General features: G+C 43.8%; 1 protein-coding gene across 1 annotated transcript in view; it reads right to left on the bottom strand.

Annotated features, from left to right (window-relative positions):
- Positions 1-21,012, bottom strand: part of LOC126418976 (odorant receptor Or2-like) — a 71,520-nt gene that overhangs the window by 38,727 nt on the left and 11,781 nt on the right. The window contains exons 2-3 of the mRNA XM_050086022.1: positions 5,277-5,376; positions 3,696-3,797 (exon numbers count right to left, since the gene is read on the bottom strand). Of these exons, the coding sequence (XP_049941979.1) occupies positions 3,696-3,797; positions 5,277-5,376 (202 nt within the window). The remainder of the gene's footprint in view (positions 1-3,695; positions 3,798-5,276; positions 5,377-21,012) is intronic.

Genomic DNA, 21,012 nt, shown 5'->3' with positions numbered 1-21,012 from the left:
ACGTTAGGTCGATGGTTCTCTTCACAAACGCAGTCATCGTGGTGAACGTTAACCTGAAACTAGCTGCGCGTCACGGACGCGGGCTGGGGAGAGCAGTATTTCGCTTTGGAAGACATTCTGCTGCACTTGAATGGGATCTGTGGTGGTAATCCAAAACACGCTGACATTTGCGAACTACCTACATCACTTCAAGTTTGATGCCTTCCCCGACGCAAAGTCGTCCTTCAGCAGTATAACTGTCCGTGTCTCTGAGTCAGAACTATGCTACAGTGGTTTGCGAGGGTTTAGAGCAAAAATGAAAATGAGCATTTGGTGTCATTGGCCGGGAGGCCCCTTACGGGGCAGATCCGGCCGACTTGGTGCAGGTCATATTACATTCGACGCCACAATTGGCGACCGACGCGCCGGATGGGGATGAAATGATGATAACACAACACGCACTCCTGGAGCGGAGAAAATCCCCGACCCAGGCGGGAATCGAACCCGGGCCCCTTAGGACGGCAGCCTGTCGCGCTGATCATTGAGCTGTCGGGGTGGACAGTGTTTACAGTGAACTCATGTTGATATCTCGGCCATCAGATTTGTCTGATGTACATCCTACGGGACCCTCTGTGCATGAGCATTTGGTGTCATTGGCAGGGAGGCCCCTTACGGGGCAGATCCGGCCGCCTTGGTGCAGGTCTTACTACATTCGACGCCACACTTGGCGACCGACTCGCCGGATGGGGATGAAATGATGATAACACAACACCCACTCCTGGAGCGGAGAAAATCCCCGACCCAGGCGGGAATCGAACCCGGGCCCCTTAGGACGGCAGCCTGTCACGCTGATCATTGAGCTGTCGGGGTGGACAGTGTTTGCAGTGAACTCATGTTGATTTCTCGGCGATCAGATTTGTCTGATGTACATCCTACGGGACCCTCTGTGTCGCTGTCGGGCGCCATAACCACGCACGCAACCAACGGCCCGTGGTCTACGCGCATTACACGGCCTGTGCGTAGACATTTAATGCTATATTACTAAACTAAAACTAAACTAACCTCCGCCCGAACAGCCCTCGGAAGAGCCCAACAGTACTGACCTACTGCCGTGTCATCCTCAGTCTTCAGGCGTCGTTAGTTGCAGATATGGAGGAGCCTGGGGTCAGCACACCGCTCTTCCGGCCGGTGTCAGTTTCCGTGACCGGAGCAGCTACATCTCAGTCAAGTAGCTCCTCAATTTCCCTCACACAGGCTGCGTGCACCCCGCTTCCAAATAGCGCTAGTCAGACTCTGGTGATCTGACGAGAACCGGTGTCGGGTCCATGATATGCAGAGGAGGACATGACACCTCACAGACCTGTTAGGTGTTGAGTGACATCTCCACGTTATGGGGATCTGCTTGTGCAACACTTGAATCCAGGTTTGCAAGAATACAACTGTGTACTCACTATTATTGTCACGCAAGACCGGTAGACACCTCATGTTGCTTGCCAGGTGAAACATTTATTTCGAAAGCCATCGGTAACGACCCCATCAGCTCTAGGCTCTAAGCCCTCTCTCTATGTGACTTCATGTTGCGGTGTATAGACTTTTCCTGATCTGAAGCATAGCATTCGATGACATATCACTTTTATTACAACGGATAGGCTGCCAGCAACTGTAGATCTTGCCGTGTTATGGATGTAGCATGTTCCTTAGTCGGAAGACCATATTGAACACATGTTGTAGCTTGTAACCATACCAAGATAAAGGTGCCACAACCATCGATATCGCCAGCCGCTGTGGCCGAGCGGTTCTAGGCTCTTCAGTCCGGAACCGCGCTGCTGCTACGGTCCCAGGTTCGAATGCTGCCTCGGGCATGGAGCTGTGTGATGTCCTTAGGTTAGTTAGGATTAAGTAGTTCTAAGTCTAGGGGACTGATGGCCTCAGATGTTAAGTCCCATAGTGCTTACAGCTATTTGAACCATTTTGAACCATCGTTATCATGTGTTGAGCGTTCCTTCCGTTGTTCTGCGCCCTCGCAACATTCTGACTGCTCATAGTGCCATATTTTCACGTAGTGGCAGAAAATGGAAATACAATTTTTTTAGGGCACTCAGCGAAGGGGGGGGGGGGGGGAGGAATTAATGAACGTACTTATGATGTTTCAGCATCCTGTGGTGCATAGAACCCGCACTGCAGCCCTTGAAACATCTTCAGTTTCATTCTAACCACCCAGTACAATGTTCCAGCGATCAGCTACGCGCCAAGAAATAAATGTATTAAAACATAAATGTATTAAAACTTGAAACGAAAGTGAACCTGGAGAAAATGGCACCAGCGTGTTTCAGCATAGCAAAGTGTCTGTAAACAGCCGACCGCGGTGGTCTAGTGGTTCTAGGCGCACAGTCCGGAACCGTGCGACTGCTACGGTCGCAGGTTCGAATCTTGCCTCGGGCGTGGATGTGTGTGATGTCCTTAGGTTAGTTAGGTTTAAGTAGTTCTAAATTCTAGGGGACTGATGACCACAGTAGTTAAGTCCCATAGTGCTCAGAGCATTTTGAACCATTTTTTTTTTTTTTGGTCTGTAAACACCCTTTCCTTGTCGGAAACAGTGTAAAATACTCTTACAATAATGTATCAGCGTCCAGTTTCCTCAACGTAACTCTCACAGGAGAGTTTTATTTATCTCTTTTGAATCACGGCATAAGAAAACTGAAACGGCATGGTATTTTTCCTTTATGTGTTTGACGGATAGCTTAAAAATGTTAGACATCAGTCTGCTCTAATGTACCATGAGGAGCAGCTCATTACCAATCCGAGCAGCTTCGGTAATTTAGTGAGGAGGCAGTAATGTCGCATATATTTGCGATAGTGTGAGCTGCCCATCGACATAGATGAACGCTGTACTAATGAAAACCTTAACAACAACAATTCACTAAGTATATGTGGCATAGGCTATAATGCACTGAAGCAATGGCGTATTCAGCAGAGTCAAGTGTGAGAGGAGGGGGTGGGAACTTGGAAATCATATTACTTTCGTAAAAGTACTGTGAGTGAAGAAAAGTACTGAACAGTTTACAGTACAAAATCATAGAAAACTGTTTATTAATTATTGATCGTAGTAGTGATATTTCTTTATAAGAAGCACATACGACTTATCTTCTAGAGTTTTCATGAGACATAGACGTATTATACTGCAGTAAGACAGGTAACTTTCGGATATGTGCAAATACTTTCCATATTTACGTTTTAGTAGTTTCGAAAATCGCTGTTTTAAAACAAGAAAAATTCTCTGAAATATATGTAAAACACTACTCGATGCATCTGCAGCGTAGAGCAGTCTGGCATTTCCAGCTGGAATAAAAATAGACGAGAAATAGTTTTGACATTTTATGATAAACCGCTCTTTGTACACTTGGCAATAGTCAGTGTGCTTTACATGTTTTGACTCGCTTCATACTGATATGAATTGATAGGTCTATTTGTGCGACAGAACAAGGTAGGACTTTCTCGTTGAAAGGATCATAATCATTTTTACTTTTGGCGGGAGCAGGGGGAGAAGTTGTGACGGGGGTGCAACTAAATTACAATATACGTAACAATTACAGTAAGCAACATCCAACATACAGTAATGCATATATAGTTGACGAAAGAGACTTTCCGGGATCACATGGTCTAAGAAACCAAGACGAACACAATGAAGAGAACATGGATGACCTGTGCGTTATTACCTGTTCTGTCACGGTGTGAGCACCCCAGCAGTAGAGATAAGGTTGTCCTAATGGCACGGGCAGGAAGCCGGCACTCCGAATCACGGCAGTGAAGTCTGTGCTCTGCAGCATGAAATAAATACAGTTGAACATGTTCGTCCATTGCCGCTCATAGTATTGTGTTTGTGGAAGACAGAAATTCGGTTACGGATACCCTATATTTTTCGAAACTACCGCATTAGCTACACATGGTGGTCAGAAACAGTCTGGAAAGGTTGTTGCAGGCGACGTTGGGCTGAGAATTAATAGCTGTTAAGAAAGAAAAAAAAATAAACGATACGTTGCGTCATTTGCGAGTTATTTAGCACATAGGTTGACCAGTCGGGTCATCACGCAGATCGAGCAGCGGTGTCGCCAAGCGGGTACTTCATTTGTTTCCTCAAACCGAACGAACGTAGCTTATGGTCACCTAGCTTAAATTTATGACTGCAAACGGTAACCACAGATCCACAGATGTCTATGTATTATGGCATTTTAGCGCGCGCAAGTGCTTCAATTTCTGCGCGAAACGAACTGACTGTCCAATTTAAATGCTAAATAACTCGGAAACGGAACAACTTATCGAATTTTTTTCTGAAAAGTTATTTATCCGTACAAACTCCCTTGCAACACCCTTACAAGTTTTTCCGACTCTTTCTAACCACCATGAACAAATATGGTGTAACAGGTATAAGTGCAGACATTTTTATTGGTGAGTGAAGACTGTCTACTGAACTACATTACGTCAGTATTTACGTCATTTTCAAAAAAATAATCACACCTACTACAAATTATGTGGTTGGTTAGTACCTCTAAGTATGTTTGGCAAGAGCAAACCATTAGTGCTTATTTTCCACTGGGCAGTAGTTTATGTGTTGAAGTGTACACACAAAACGGCAGTCTATACTGAAAGGTTAGCGTCGCTATATAAACGTTTACTTCGCTCCTTAGTCTATCCCCCGTACCAGTTTACCCACTGCAACAGCAGTATTTTTGTGGGGAAGAGTAACCAAAGCTCTATAAGTTGTAACTCTCATTCGCGGTCAAAAGAAGCAACAAGAAAACAATGAAAACGATTACCCTTTTTATGACAATCACATCACAGTTGCTCCACTTTCTCAGGTGGCGAACGACAGAATCATTTTACAGTACCACTTATGTCCACACTACTAGTCTACACAAGCCACCCACTTCACCTTTCCAGGGGCGTAGCCAGCGGTTTGGAAGTACCGTGTGCATTGACGTGTGAAGTGGATAACTTTTTGTGCTACGAGTGTATGTGATTAAAAGGTTCACAGCAGTAGGCGCTCTCTTGATTGGAACCAAGTAACTCAATAGCTACCAGGACAGGAATTCTTCATAGAATCCAACCACCAGTTTAAACAGTGTTAGCTTATAACACTCGTCAGTCTACTTACTCGTTTTAGGCAGTTCTTCACAACCATTTTTATGAATCTGACCAATTTTTTTGCTACTCTTGCACCAAAAGGACTACAAATACTTAAAGCTGAAAAAAATTAACTATTTACTATTTATCATATTAGTCTGAAGTAAGAATCTTACGAAAACTGCTGGAAACAGTGTCACACAGGTGACAAGAACGCTGCAGGCAAATTGAGTCAATACGATGGGACTCATTGCGTCCTCCAACTCTCTGATAAACCTGTAACAGAGAAAGTTTCATGTTGTTTCTTTAACAAACCGTGTTACTAGTGCCATTTCTACTTCTAGAATCATAAACTGGGAACTATGTATGTATTTTTACGTTACAAAATTCGCACTACATAGGACACATAGAGTGGAGTCTCTATTTTGCGACCGAGCGAGGTGGCGCAGTGGTTAGACACTGGACTCGCATTCGGGAGGACGGCGGTTCAATCCCGCGTCCGGCCATCCTGATTTAGGTTTTCCGTGATTTCCCTAAATCACTCCAGGCCAATGCCGGGATGGTTCCTCTGCAAGGGCACGGCCGCCTTCCTTCCCCATCTTTCCCTAATCCGATGAGACCGATGACCACGCTGTCTGGTCTCCTTCCCCAAACAACCAACCAACCAACCTCTATTTTGCAAGAAAAGTCTGCAGAACAACGTGAAACTATGAAAGATTACAGTGTCAAAAACAATCATATTAGAACCAAACACAAAGATAAATTCTTCCAAAAGGCTTTTCATAGTGTTTAGTGTGTTCCCGGAAGTAGAATGGGCCTAATACAATGTTCGTTATTCCTATATTACGTTCCGACATATTACGTACAAGAGATTAACAATGCTCTGGCACACTGATTAAGAATGCTCTGGTACAGTGTTGAATATGCCTTTATTTTCTTATCGGAGACTTTTACTAACGTTAAGCAATTGAAGCCTTTGTAGAGATTATTTTCAGTCCTAGAATAATGTGTGACCTCCACACTATATTTGTTTCTGTATGAAATTTAGTCCAACTTTACCTCCCACTCTATAAGTAAACTATATACTACCAGAACTATGTACCCACAAACCGTTATCCAACTTAAACTCGTATCTTAACCTTTGACTAAACAGAACCTAATTTGAACTAAACTGTAACTGACCTGAATGCAACTTGTCTTCATATTAAATGCGCAACTGAAGTAAAGTAATTATCTGGCCCTAATTAAAATTATCACTTATCCGGCATGATGGCAACATTGTTGCAGATTTCTCGAAAGAGCAACAGCAAATGGCAAGTAGGTAGTGGCTAAGCTGGATTTTTATTTCTATATAATTATTCACTTGGCGCAGTGTGGTAAAGCTTAATGATAAACAGTGGAACGGGGAGCGTAACTATTCCTATGAAATGACATTTTAAGACAACTATTTCAGAAAGACAAAGTAAAACCTTGACTAATCTTCTCACACAACATTGGTCTGCATATTATTATGATTAACAAAGTGAACAATGTTTTGAAAAGCGTAAATGTCAACACAGAATTTCTATAAAAATCAAACAGCTGAATTAGTTGTAATCGTAATGCATGATTGAGGGAAGTGGGGTGGTTTTTTTTTTTTTTTTTTACTTTATTGTTATTTTAAAACCTGTACAACTCAGGTAGGCTGGCAGCGGCACACTACGCCGCTCTTCAGCCATAGCGGTTTACAAGAGTATAAAACATGGTGAATGACAATGAACAAAGTGACGGGCAAAAGAGAGAGGTCACAGAGACATAAAAAACACGGAGTCGTTCACATGTGACGATAACAACACTGAAAACACGTTGGCACGGCGCACAAAACACTGATGAGTCCGACGGCACAAGTGAACATAGGAGTGGGACGGCGGACACCAAAAACACTATACGACGTCACACACACGAGACACAGAAGGCGACGATCTCCGGCGCACGAATGTTCACTATACGTGTGCGAGTCCGGGGACCTGCCAAGAGAGAAGGAGGAGGAAGGGGAGTGGGAGAGCGAGAGGGGAGAGCAGAGATGCCACGGGCAGGGGAGATAGGGGGGAGGGAGGAAGGGGGAGAGGAAGCCTGGGGGAAGAGGGGGAAGGGAGGGGACAGGGAGATGGAAAAAGAAGGGAAGAGAAGAGAAGGGAGGGAGGGTGCCGAAAGGAAAGGACACGGGAAGTGGGGGGCGGGGCAGGGTCAAAGTTGATAGGAGGGGTAGATGGAGGGGACGAGGACATCATCAGGGAGAGGGAGCTGGCGGAAGCCACCTTGGGAGAGGGTATGGAGGGTGGAGAGATGGAGACCGGGTGGGACGTGGGAATACAGGCGCGGCAGCGGGTGGGGGTGGGAGAGGATCGGGAAAATGAGCGGGTGAGGAGGATCAAGTTTACGTGAGGTGTACAGGATACGTATCCTTTCAAGGAAAAGGAGGAGGTGGGGGAAGGGGATGAGATCATACAGGATCCGCGTGGGGGAGGGGAGACGGATGCGATAGGCAAGGCGGAGAGCATGGCGTTCAAGGATTTGGAGGGATTTATAGAAGGTAGGGGGGGCGGAGATCCAGGCTGGATGGGCGTAACAAAGGATAGGGCGGATGAGGGATTTATAGGTGTGGAGGATTGTGGAGGGGTCCAGACCCCACGTGCGGCCGGAAAGGAGCTTGAAGAGACGGAGTCGGGAACGTGCCTTGGCTTGGATTGTCCGGAGGTGGGGAGTCCAGGAGAGGCGACGGTCGAGGGTGACGCCAAGGTACTTAAGGGTGGGAGTGAGGGCGATAGGACGGCCATAGACGGTGAGATAGAAATCAAGGAGGCGGAAGGAAGGGGTGGTTTTGCCTACAATGATCGCCTGGGTTTTGGAGGGATTGACCTTGAGCAACCACTGGTTGCACCAAGCGGTGAACCGGTCAAGATGGGATTGGAGAAGGCGTTGGTAGCGTTGCAGGGTGGGGGCAAGGGCGAGGAAGGCGGTGTCATCGGCAAACTGGAGGAGGTGGACGGGGGGCGACGGCGGCGGCATGTCCGCCGTGTACAAAAGGTACAGAAGGGGGGAGAGAACGGAGCCTTGGGGCACACCGGCGGAGGGGAAAAAGGTGTAGGAATCGGTGTTATGGATGGTGACATAGGAAGGACGGCGGGAGAGAAAGGAACCGATCAGACGGACGTAGTTAATGGGAAGGGCAAAGGTTTGGAGCTTGAAGAGGAGACCAGAATGCCAGACGCGGTCATAAGCGCGTTCGAGGTCAAGTGAGAGGAAGATGGCGGAGCGACGGGAATTAAGCTGTTCGGAAAGGAGATGAGTGAGGTGAAGGAGAAGATCGTCGGAAGAGAAGGATGGCCGAAAGCCACACTGGGTGACGGGAAGGAGGCGGTGCTGGCGGAGATGCTGGTGGATGCGGCGGGTGAGGATAGATTCTAGGACCTTGGTGAAGACCGAGGTAAGGCTGATGGGACGGTAGGAGGAGACAGCGGACGGCGGTTTGCCAGGTTTAAGGAACATGAGGATACGGGAGGTTTTCCACAGGTCGGGGTAGTAACCGGTGGACAGGACTACATTGTAGAGCCTGGCCAGGGTGGAGAGGAAAGAGACAGGAGCTTCACGAAGGTGACGGTAGGTGGCACGATCGTGACCAGGAGCGGTGTTGCGTTTTGTGCGGAGTGTATCAATGAGATCCTGTGTAGTGATAGGGGCATTGAGTTCCGTGTGTGTAACGTCGTCCAAGTACTGGAAACCAGGAGCGAGGGGAGGGGAAGAGGTGTCAGTTCGATCGCGGATATCTGGGAAGAGGGAGTAATCGAACTGGGGATCATCTGGGATGGAGAAGTGGGGTGGCCTTTCTCTTAGCTTTTATCAAGTGACAATAATCATTTCTACAAATCAGGTGCGCTGTGTTGCAGTCTTACCTCAAACTTCTTCTCTCCAAAATGATAACTTTATGCAAAGTTTATATTCTCTTCGTTTTCCAATATACAAGGTGGTCCACTGATCATGACCGGGCCCAATATCTCACGAAATAAGCGTCAAACGAAAAAAGTAAAAAGAACGGAACTTGTCTAGCTTGAAGAGGGAAACCAGATAGCGCTATGGTTGGCCCGCTAGATGGCGCTGTCATAGGTCAAACGGATATCAACTGCGTTTTTTAAATAGGAACCCCCATTTTTATTACATATTCGTGTAGTACGTAAATAAATATGAATGTTTTAGTTGGACCACTTTTTTCGCATTGTTATAGATGGCCCTGTAATGCCGCAATTATATGGCTCAAAATTTAAGACGAACAGTTGGTAACAGGTAAGTTTTTTAAATTAAAGTACAGAACGTAGGTACGTTTGAACATTTTATTTCCGTTGTTCCAATGTGATACATGTACCTTTGTGATCTTATCATTTCTGGGAACGCATGCTGTTACAGCGTGATTACCTCTAAATACCACATTAATGCAATAAATACACAAAATGATTTCCGTCAACCTCAATGCATTTGGCAATACGTTTAACGATATTTCTCTCACCAGCGAGTAGTTCGCCTTCCGTAATGTTTGCACATGCATTGACAATGCGCTGACGCATGTTGTCAGGCGTTGTCGTTAGACCACGATAGCAAATATCCTTCAACTATCCCGACAGAAAGAAATCCGGGGACGTCAGATCCGGTGAACGTGCGGGCCATGGTATGGTGCTTCGACGACCAATCCACCTGTCATGAAATATGCTATCCAATACCGCCTCAACCGCACGCGAGCTATGTGCCGCACATCCATCATGTTGGAAGTCCTTCGCCATTCTGTCATGCACTGAAACATCTTGTAGTAAAATCGGTAGAACATTACGTAGGAAATCAGCATCATTGGACCATTTAGATTGCCATCGATAAAATGGGGGCCAATTATCCTTCCTCCCATAATGTCGCACCATACATTAACCCGCCAAGGTCGCTGATGTTCCACTTGTCGCTGCCATGGTGGATTTTCCGTTGCCCAACAGTGCATTTTATGCCGGTTTACGTTACCGCTGTTGGTGAGTGACGCTTCCTCGCTAAATAGAAGGCGTACAAAAAATCTGTCATCGTCCCGTAATTTCTCTTGTGCACAGTGACAGAATTGTACACGACCTTCTGAGTAGTCGCTATGCAATTACTGGTGCATAGAAATATGGTAGGGATGCAATCGATGTTGATGTAGCATTCTCAACACCGACGTTTTTGAGATTCCCGATTCTCGCACAATTTGTCTGCTACTGATGTGCGGATTAGCCGCGACAGCAGCTAAAACACCTACTTGGGCATCATCATTTGTTGCAGGTCGTGGTTGACGTTTCACATGTTGCTGAACACTTCCTGTTTCCTTAAATAACGTAACTATCCGGCGAACGATCCGGACACTTGGATGATGTCGAGCAGCATACATGTCACACGCCCGTTGGGCATTTTGATCACAATAGCCATACATCAACACGATATCGACCTTTTCCGCAATTGGTAAACGGTCCATTTTAACACGAGTAATGCATCACGAAGCAAATACCTTCCGCTCTGGCGGAATGTTACGTGATACCACGTACTTATGCGTTTGTGACTATTACAGCGCCATCTATCACATAGCAAAAAAAATGGTCCAACTAAAACATTAACATTTCTTTACGTACTACACGAATATGTAATAAAAATGGGGGTCCCTATTTTCAAAAAAAAAACACAGTTGATATCCGTTTAACCTATGGCAGCGCCATATAGCGGGCCAACCATTGCGCCATCTGGTTTCCCCCTTCAAGCTAGACGAGTTTCGTCCTTTTTAGTTTTTTTCAGTTTGATGCTTATTTCGTGAGATATTTGGCCCGGTCACTATCAATGGACAACCCCGTATACGTCTTATTTATGCTTACTGTCCTGTACAACAATCTTTCTTCACTTAATACATATAATCGCACGTCAACACCACACTACTGAATATATCCATCACCAACCATGCTGCAGCTAAGAATGTATCAGGCTGCGCAGAGTCAAAAACTCTGCTACAACAAGACCAAAGATTGTTTAACGTTAACGAAATTTATTCTCCATCTCTGACGAGCTCATCCATAACACACAAAAATCACATTGACTTGTCCACCTAACTAACGAACTTATATTCTACAGTATATGCAAGGTTCTATGGTGATCCGTGTATCTAATGTCCTGTTGCTAGTGGAAACAACATATTGAATCCGAAGGTGAATGTTTACCGATATAATATAGGTAGATTCAACCTGATTGCTATCACATTGGTGTTTGTTAGTACGGAAGAATCGCCGGCCGGAGTGGCCGAGCGGTTCTAAGCGCTTCAGTCTGGAACCGTTTGATCGCAACGGTCGCATGTTCGAATCCTGCCTCGGGCATGGATGTGTGTGATATCCTTAGATTAGTTAGGTTTAAGTAGTTCTAAGTTCTAGGTGACTGATGACCTCAGAGGTTAAGTCCCATAGTGCTCAGAGCCATTTGAACCATTACGGAAGAATCGAAATGTAAGAAGTAATAACAAATTAAAATATCACTTTAGTTAGCCATAATATGCAATGCTGTAATTTTGTTTCATTCTACATTTACGTGATTACTGTGCTATTCACAATTAAGTGTGTGGCAGAGGGTTCCTTCAGAGAACCACCTTCAAGCTGTCTCTGCCGTTACACTCTCGAACGGCCGGCGGGAAAAACGAGCACTTAAATTTTTCTGTGGGAGCCCTGATTTCTCTTATTTTATCGTGATGATCATTTCTCCCTATGTAGGTAGGTGCCTACAGAGTGTTTTCGCAATCGGAGAAGAAAACTGGTGATTGGAATTTCATGATAAGATCCCGTCGCGACGAATAACGACTTTGTTTTAATGATTGCCGCTCCAATTCACGTACCATGTCTGTGGCACTATCTCCCTTATTTCGCGATAATACAAAACGAGCTGCTCTTCTTCGAACTTTTTCGATGTCATCCGCTCAGGCCCACCTGATGCAGATCCCACACCGCAAAGCAGTACTCCAGAATAGGGCGGACAAGGGTGGTGTAAGCAGTCTCTTTAGTAGACCTGTTCCGTCTTCTAAGTGTTCTGTCAATGAATCACAATCTTTGATTTGCTCTACCCATAGAATTGTAAATGTGATCTTTCCAATTTAGGTTACTTGTAATTGTAATCCTTAGGTATTTTGTTCAATTTACAGTCTTCAGATTTATGTGACTTATCGCGTTAGCGGATTTCATTTAGTGCTCATGTGAATAACTTCCCACTTATTTACTCTTGGCCGGCAGAAGTGGCCGTGCGGTTAAAGGCGCTGCAGTCTGGAACCGCAAGACCGCTACGGTCGCTGGTTCGAATCCTGCCTCGGGCATGGATGTTTGTGATGTCCTTAGGTTAGTTAGGTTTAACTAGTTCTAAGTTCTAGGGGACTAATGACCTCAGCAGTTGAGTCCCATAGTGCTCAGAGCCATTTGAACCATTTATTCTGGGTCATTTGCCACTTTTCGCATCACACAGATATCTTATCTAAATCATTTTCCAATTCTGATGACTTTACAAGACGGTAAATGACACCATCATCTGCTAACAATCTAAGACGGCTACTCAGATTGTCTCGTATGTCGTTAATATCGATCAGGAACAATAGAGAGCCTATAACACTTCCTTGGGGAATGCTGGTTATTACGTCTGCTTTACTCGATGACTTTCTGTCTATTACTACGAACAGTGACCTTTCTAACAGGAAATCACGAATCCATTCGCACAACTGAGGCGATATTCCGTAGGCACGCAGTTTGGTTAGAAGACGCCTGTGAGGAACGGTATCGAAAGCCTTCTGGAAATCTAAAAATATGGAATGAGTTTGACGTCCCCTATCGATAGCACTTATTACTTCAATAGCATAAAGAGCTAGTGGTTTTTCAGAAGAACGATGTTTCCTGAAACCGTGCTGACTATGTGTCAATAAATCTTTTCCTTCAGGGTAATTCATAATGTTCGAATACAGTATATGTTACAAAACCACACTGCAAATCGACATTAGGGAAATGGGCCTGTAATTCAGCGGATTACTCCTATTTCCCTTTATGGGTATTGGTATGACTTGAGCAATCTTCCAGTCTTTAGGTATGGAACTTTCTGTTAGCTAGCGGTTGCATATAATTGTTCAATATGGAGCTATCTCATCAGCATACCCTGATAGGAACCTGAATGGTACACAATCTGGACAGGAGGCCTTGCCTTTATTAAGTGATTTAAGCTGCTTTGCTACACCGAGACTCGAACTCGGTACCTTTGCCTTTCGCGGGCAAGTGCTCTACCATCTGGGCTACCGAAGCACGACTCACGCCCGGTCTCACAGCTCTACTTCAGCCAGTATCTCGTCTCTGTCGGGTATACAGTTTTAATCCGCCAGAAAGTTTCATATCAGTGCACACTCCGCTGCAGAGTGAAAATCTCATTCTGGAAACATCCCCCAGGCTGTGGCTAAGCCATGTCTCCGCAGTATCCTTTCTTTCAGGAGTGCTAGTTCTGCAAAGTTCGTAGGAGAGCTTCTGTAAAGTTTGGAAGGTAGGAAACGAGATACTGGCAGAAGTATTTAACCTCCTAAAGCATCGCTCAATGATATCACACGCTCATCCATGTCCTTCGAAAACATGATAGTATTGTAAAGGCAAACCATACATTGTAATAGCTTTAAACCCGTCAGCATCCCTTCGAGTATTTTTTAACCACGGTGGAGTTTACAGTTCTTGTTCAATCTCCTGGCACCACTTCCAGTTAACGGTAACCAGTTTTTAGCTGTAATGTAGAAAAGTACTGGCACCACTATAAATTATCTTAAGTTTCTGTAACGTATCATTCGTTACCATTCTGTTATTTAAGTTTTGACAGTCACAAAATTCATAATTTCTTAACACATTCAATAATTTCTTCAGTACGACAACAACAACTGCTGCCCAGGATCAGTACTTTCCTCAGTAACGCCATCTTTCTGTGACTGGTTTATAAATTCTTTCATAATAAGCTGTAACTGATACTTCCTGGTGCAGTGTTGCTTTATCTCAAGTCAGAATCCCACGCTGTGTTATGGGTTCTGTTGGCAATGGGCCATAAAGATTGAGCGCTCCTGAAATTCTAACAATTTCTCCACATCTACCCATTCTGCTCCTTTCATATGCTCCACTTTTAAATGTAATGCAGCTGTTCTGGCAGCCTTTTTATTGCTATGGTATGCAATTTACCTGTCTGTATCATCTTCATTTAGAACATCTGAATTGTTGACTAAAATTCATTTGGCCAAACTTACCCCGGCAGCCCCGAAATTATCGACACTGAAAAACCCTCTCGCCATCCATTGCATGTACACATAAAACACTCCTACGTATAAATCATTGTGATGGATCCAATATCTCATTTTCCTGTAGTGGGTTTAACACAAACAACATGTTCATGGGTAGATCTGTTCACACACACAAAGCAATTACCTGATGGTTTGCGGCACTTTTTCATGACTATTAGTAATTTTGGCTACCTTTTAATCGATTTACTCTTCATGGTACATTAATCTTGTGATTTTTGATCACTGGCGACAATTTATCCCAGCGTGAACAATGTTCCCTTCAGTTCCCCCATGTGTCACTGAAGATCAGTATTTTAACAAGACAACTGATCAGGAAATCCAAAACTATGATTGCACAGTACCGATTACCTATATGAAGCGACAATAATGCTGAACCTAGGGACCCTACACCACCATTTCTATATAGCGTTACCTGTAAAATGGAGGGTTCAAATACCTGTCACCCAAGAGATGGAGACGAGTCCCTGACAAAGGCACATGTGTGCCCAATCAAAATATTTGTTTCTTAACACCCACAGCACTCCACCTTTACATACGTTTTTGTAGCATAGATGTTCACAGGGCGGATTATGAGTTCCCTATGGTGTTTAATAGATGACTATAGAATGTCTACGTTCACCGACATTAGCATATCGGTTAGAAGCCCCCTTAAAAACCATTCAGTGTGCTATGCACCATCTGTTGGAGAATAATTTTGTGTGCTTTGAGACTCTCTGTTAACTCAAACGTTTTCAATCCATGTTAAATGTATAGATATTTTCTACGTTGAATGTCTTTGACAATCAGTTAAAAGTAAATGAAGTAATGAATATTGTTTAAAGAAAACAAAAACATAATAATAATTGTTTCCTGTAATTTTGACAATTGCAATATTCACGGCTTATTTGAAAACTCATATTAACTTTGGTAAAGCAGATCAGAAAGTCGAGAATCCACTTCGGGTTTTCAGACCATAGTTGTGTGAAGTAGCGATGAAGGGACAGAAAGAAACGAATACATAGCAGTCGCAGGCAGTGTAGATGTGTGCCATGTTTGACTATGTAATAATGCTGTGAGTGCTAAAATAGTGCTCATTCGAGTGAAAATTAGTGTGTAAGTGGCCTCTGTGTCGTAAAATCATCTCCAGAAATTGCGGTTTATGGAAAGCAGGAATACCAGATATTAATCTAAGATGGAATTTGGAGCCAGCACACCGTGGTAGTAATAACTTTACTCCATCTCATTGCAGATTTGAAAAGCCTTGCTACTTGTCACTCTCCAATTTACAGCTACAGCACCACGACAACTACGACATACAAGGCAAGACTTTTGTTAATTCTAAGTAATCGGAAGTGTAATGGTTGCTACAGTTACAATCTTAATATACAATTATTGAACAGAGTCAATTTTTTGACGTCTCTGTTAAATTCATTATCCTAAAGTAACAAACTGAATCCTGATTTCCTTGTCTCTGAGACTAAATAAATTTTAGTAAATCTAAACGGTCAAATGATTGTATGGAAGAATTTCGGAATTACGAGAGTGCTAGTTTGTCGCAGGTATATTTAGCTGAAAATACAGTTTTAAATTTATTTACTTGGATTTTAAATTATCTGGTCACATTGGTAATTCACTTAATGCTTCCGATGTTGAGAGAACTTTCAATTAATTTTCAGTTATTCAGTTTTCATTAACATATAAAAGCAAATTTTAAATTTGGTACCCATTGGGGTGAATCATGGAATCATGATTCAAAATAAATGGTTCAAATGGCTCTGAGCACTATGGGACTCAACTGCTGAGGTCATTAGTCCCCTAGAACTTAGAACTAGTTAAACCTAACTAACCTTAGGACATGACAAACATCAATGCCCGAGGCAGGATTCGAACCTGCGACCGTAGCGGTCTCGCGGTTTCAGACTGCAGCGCCTTTAACCGCACGGGCACTTCGGCCGGCAATCATGATTCCAAGTAGTTGTAATAAAGTAAATTCATTTTCGTGGGGTTAAATAATACCGGTCTAAAGAGCGCTAGTGTGATGAGGATAAAACAACAGGGTTGGTAGTGCAGAGCATTCAGTGTAGTATCCTCTATTGTGTGCCGAAATTATTGCAGACTGAACCCAGTTGTCCTCATCACGCATTAGAGAGAAAACTAGTTGCCAAAAGATGGTTGATATTGCGTTAGGCTGCACATGGTTAAGCAAATAAGTATATATTCCTAGGGCCAGCAAAAATAGTGATAGTTGTATAGTATAGATTAAATGCTAATGCTCACCTGAGTGAACAAGAGCGTCAGTTTTCTGGGAAGAGAAACAGCGTGCTTAGTGAGATCGATTTTTGCGTGGCGGTCGCTGGGTTATGGACAATGCTGTCGTAAAACGAAGTGATAACAGCTTGTGTTTTTTCACAGCTCCGTAGACGTCGGAGTATTTTCTTTCTTAAACTTACTTTATCATTCTGTACCGTATTAAATATCACAGAGAGTAAACACAGCTATTACAATAGAAATATATTCCGTGGTATGAAAACGTTCAATTACACATGATTCTTGTACTTTAAATTTAAAAGACGGATCGGTACACTTGGAATCGATGGGTTCGGTTACACCTTCCTTAGCTGCTCGAATGTAAGGATGTTTTGTGAACCTTCATGACACCTAAGAAAGGCATTTGCTTCCCTTATCATGCACAGATCGGTCCATTGTAATAGCTGACCATCCATCCAGAACGTCAGCCTTCTGGCTTCCCCTGAGTCATGTGTAAATTTACCTGTCAGAAAGCATTACCATAATCACCAAAAATCCCATCTTATATCACTGTCTGTGTCAAACTACAAACTGATTCGTGTTATCCTCCTATCTCAAGTTAGAAAATCGACAAAGTATTTTACATGCTACTGACTGAAAAGCTGAAAGAGTAGCACTTTCCCTAAGAAAAAAGCACAGCCTTTCTCCTGGTTTGATTCAATTTATGTGTATACATAGTACAACCATTACTAAGGGTATTTGATTATTTATTTTTATTAATATTACAAATTCGGTTTGTTTTTAATGGTGTATTTCTGTGTTTTAGCGAACAGCACCAACTTTTTCCCAACTGGTTTGTTTCCTTTTGCTCTCTGTAACTTTTTGGGTCTGCCTTACCGTAATTGCCAAAGGGGCCAATATGTTGGCGTAACTAAACTCGTTCTCTTATTTTTGTGTGGGTATATGAGCCCATGAACGAATATCGGTTTTTCTTCTGCAGGGACCGTTGAGCAAAAGTGATGGCTAATCTGACCATTCATTTAAACCGAGCGAGGTGGCGCAGTGATTAGCAAACTGAACTCGCTTTCGGGAAGACAACGGTTCAATCCCGCGTCCGGCTATCCTGATTTAGATTTTCCGTGATTTCCTGAAGTCGCTCCAGGCCAGTGACGGGATGGTTCGCCTTCCTTCTCTAATCCGATGAGACCGATAACGGTGTTCGGAGTGCTGTAGCGCATGCTTTACACATCGTAGGACCCTGAAACACCTTAGGTATGTATGTTAATCGGTCCACTCGCAGAGTATGCTTTCAAAAATCATAGTTCCACTTTCTGCAGTAAGGTGAAACTATGTCGCAGTAAGCGGTCAGCATGTGAAATGTTTTTGATTTGACATCAGTATCTATTTTTCAGTTGGCTATGTGCGTCCTTATGAACTGACTGTTGGTGTAAAGAGTTAAAAAGTTTTCCGTATGAAACACGATGGCTATTCAGCGGTGCTCTACTGGTATATCGTCGACAGAAACAGCTGCGAAGAGGCCTCATTCCCATAAACGGGCTAAAGAATGTACTCAAGAGATTTGAAGAAACAGGTGAATTAGGCGGTGCAGCAGGTAGAGGGAGGCGGCCAATTCCCTTGGCACTTGTCGGTGAAGTTGCTGTAGCTACAGCCGACTGTTCATAGTGTATCAAATTCTGCAACCAATGCTCGAGCTGGGAATTTTCTCTGCCCGGGTAAACAATTCAAGAGATTCTGAGACGCTTTCTATAATGGTAGCCCTACAAGATTCAGAACGTGCAGCAGACGAACATCCAATATATACTACAGTGCCGTGACTTTACGCTTTGTTCCGTGGCATGCGTAGAAATGGACGACAGGTGCTTGGGAAATGTTCTATGGATGAAAGAGGCACATTTTACTCCACATGACGCCTTGAATGCACAGAAATGTCACATGTGGGGTTCTACTCCACCACATGTTGTGCAGAAAAATCCACGGCACTCAGCTTATGTGAGTGTGCGCTGCCATTTCGTAAACACTTTTATTCTTATCATCAAGGACAAGACATTTCGAGGACCTCTTCGGTGTGCGGTGGCATCTGCGTGTTATAGGGACCTCCTTCTGCTAGGCATCATTCAAGATTTCCAAGAATGCACACGACTATTGTCATGCAAGATGTGGTGACACCTCATGTTGCTTTCTATGTGAATGACTTGCACAGTGAAAACTTTGGTAACGACTGCATCTTATCTACGCAATTTAAATACACGTGGCTTCTGGTTGTGGAGATATTTGAAAGATGGTGTCTGTCAGTGATGTGTCTGCATTATTCCTCACCTGATATATAGCATACGACGACATATCACTGTGATTACACAGGATATGCAGCGAGCAACTCTGGCCCGTGAAGTGTTATGGATGCAGCATGTTGTCAGAACATCGTATTGAAAACATGATTCAAAATCTGGCCATACCCTAATAAACATGTCAGACCACCATTATCATGTGCTTGATCGTTGCTCCCATTGTTCTGCACCCACACTACATTCTGACTGATTACAGTGTCATATATTCATATGGTGGCAGAAAATGGAACTAGTATTTTTTCATCATGCACCGATTATAGGTCGTATCTGCAATGTTTCAGCATCCTCACAGCAGCACTCAGAACACCATCACTGGGTAGTTATTCTTTATTCAATTAGCCCATCTCTTTCTTTCCCCTATCATTATCCTTCTCATCCTTCACCCCCTCTATATCCATCTGTTCTTCCCGCCGCCCCCCCTCTGCATCTCCGACTCCCGGCCCTGGCCCTGTAAGTCTCTGCCTCTTTCCTTTCTCTCTCCATCAGGTCCTTTCTCTCCTGTCTCCCCATCTCCACTTCTTCCATTTCTCTGTCCATTTCTCTGTCCATTTCTTCCTCTCCCTCTCTCTGTTCATCTCCTCCTCCTCCTCCTCTCTGTCTCTTTCTTCTCTTCCTCTACCTGTCTCTTCATTTGCCATTCTCTGTCCACCTCCCTTCTGTCGCTGTCTATTTGCGCCTCTGTCTCTCTGCCTATCTTGGGACTGTGATGGTTGTATGTTACATTTGTCACTTTCTCTTCTAGATTGCTTAGAATATTATTAAACCACAGGTTTAAAGATACTTTCCTGTGTCTAGTTATCGACTGCTATCAACATAGTTGGTTTTTGTCACAGTCTGTAAGGTGTTTAGGCCAATGACCTTGCTGCAGTAGTTACACTAGTTCCCATCAGATTACCAAAGTTAAGCATGTCAGGTTTGGCTAATACCTGGATCGGTGACCGTCAGGATCTGCCAAGTGGTGTTGGCTAATCGTGTGAATTCTGCCCTTGTGAGGAAAACTGAGGAACTAACTGACTGAGACGCACTGGCTCCAGTCACAAAACTGGACAGTGGATAGGAGAGTGGTGTGCGGGCCATACGCCCCTCCGTATCTGCACCCTTTGCACTGAGGATGACGTAGCAGTTGGTCAGTACAGTTGGACCTCCAAGGCCTGTTTCTACGGAGTTTGTTTTGTAACGTGTTTAAGGAGGACTCTGCACCCAACCCAGCTGGCCCATATGTCACAGCTAACATCAGAATGAACGATAGGTAGCATGTCTGAAGAGAAACAGAGTGTGCGTGTGTCTAGTGTGGTGTTACATCTTTACAATATGAAGGCATAGTTCTCTGTTTTAGGCACAATGGTATCGTGAGCTGCAGTTTGGTTGCTTGCAACATTAGCACATGTGGGATGCAAGTTTGTGAATTGCACGCAGAGATAGGGTAGTTTACACGAATTTATTTGCTTGATTCGCGTTCCGAGCTTTGAAGTAGATAATTTCATTGAATCTTTCATGACACTAAGGCCTTTCATCCATGTGAGGCTACAGAGGTTTTGCCTTTGTGAAGAAAGCATTTTTAGAAGTACGGTGCAGAAACTGTCTGCTTTTAATCCATGCAAATAGCAGAGCATTTGAAGTCGTTACACTCCCTATCACTGGAATTTATACAATGTCTTGAGGCTCGTATAAATGTCATTTTTTCGCTTGTTTAACCCTTGTGTGCATCGTGTTTCTGAGCGCTAATATTGTGTGTGCTGTCGTGGCTTAACTACCTTCTGCAATTACTACACTTCTTTTGAAATATTTTCTATGTCTATTATTTTTCCTCGTCGTCGCTTTCCTATGCACATGAGCCCACATGCAGCTACGCTTAGAACTCAGAATAATATCACTCGATGTAGGGAGCACACATTTACCTTTACAAAAGTTGTATATTTTAAAAAAGCGTGTCTACAGTTAGAGTAA

Source organism: Schistocerca serialis, chromosome 9 (assembly GCF_023864345.2).
Source record: "Schistocerca serialis cubense isolate TAMUIC-IGC-003099 chromosome 9, iqSchSeri2.2, whole genome shotgun sequence".
Lineage (NCBI taxonomy): Eukaryota > Metazoa > Arthropoda > Insecta > Orthoptera > Acrididae > Schistocerca > Schistocerca serialis.
The sequence above is the reverse complement of the archived record's forward strand: the minus strand, read 5'-3'. Positions and strand labels throughout refer to the sequence as shown.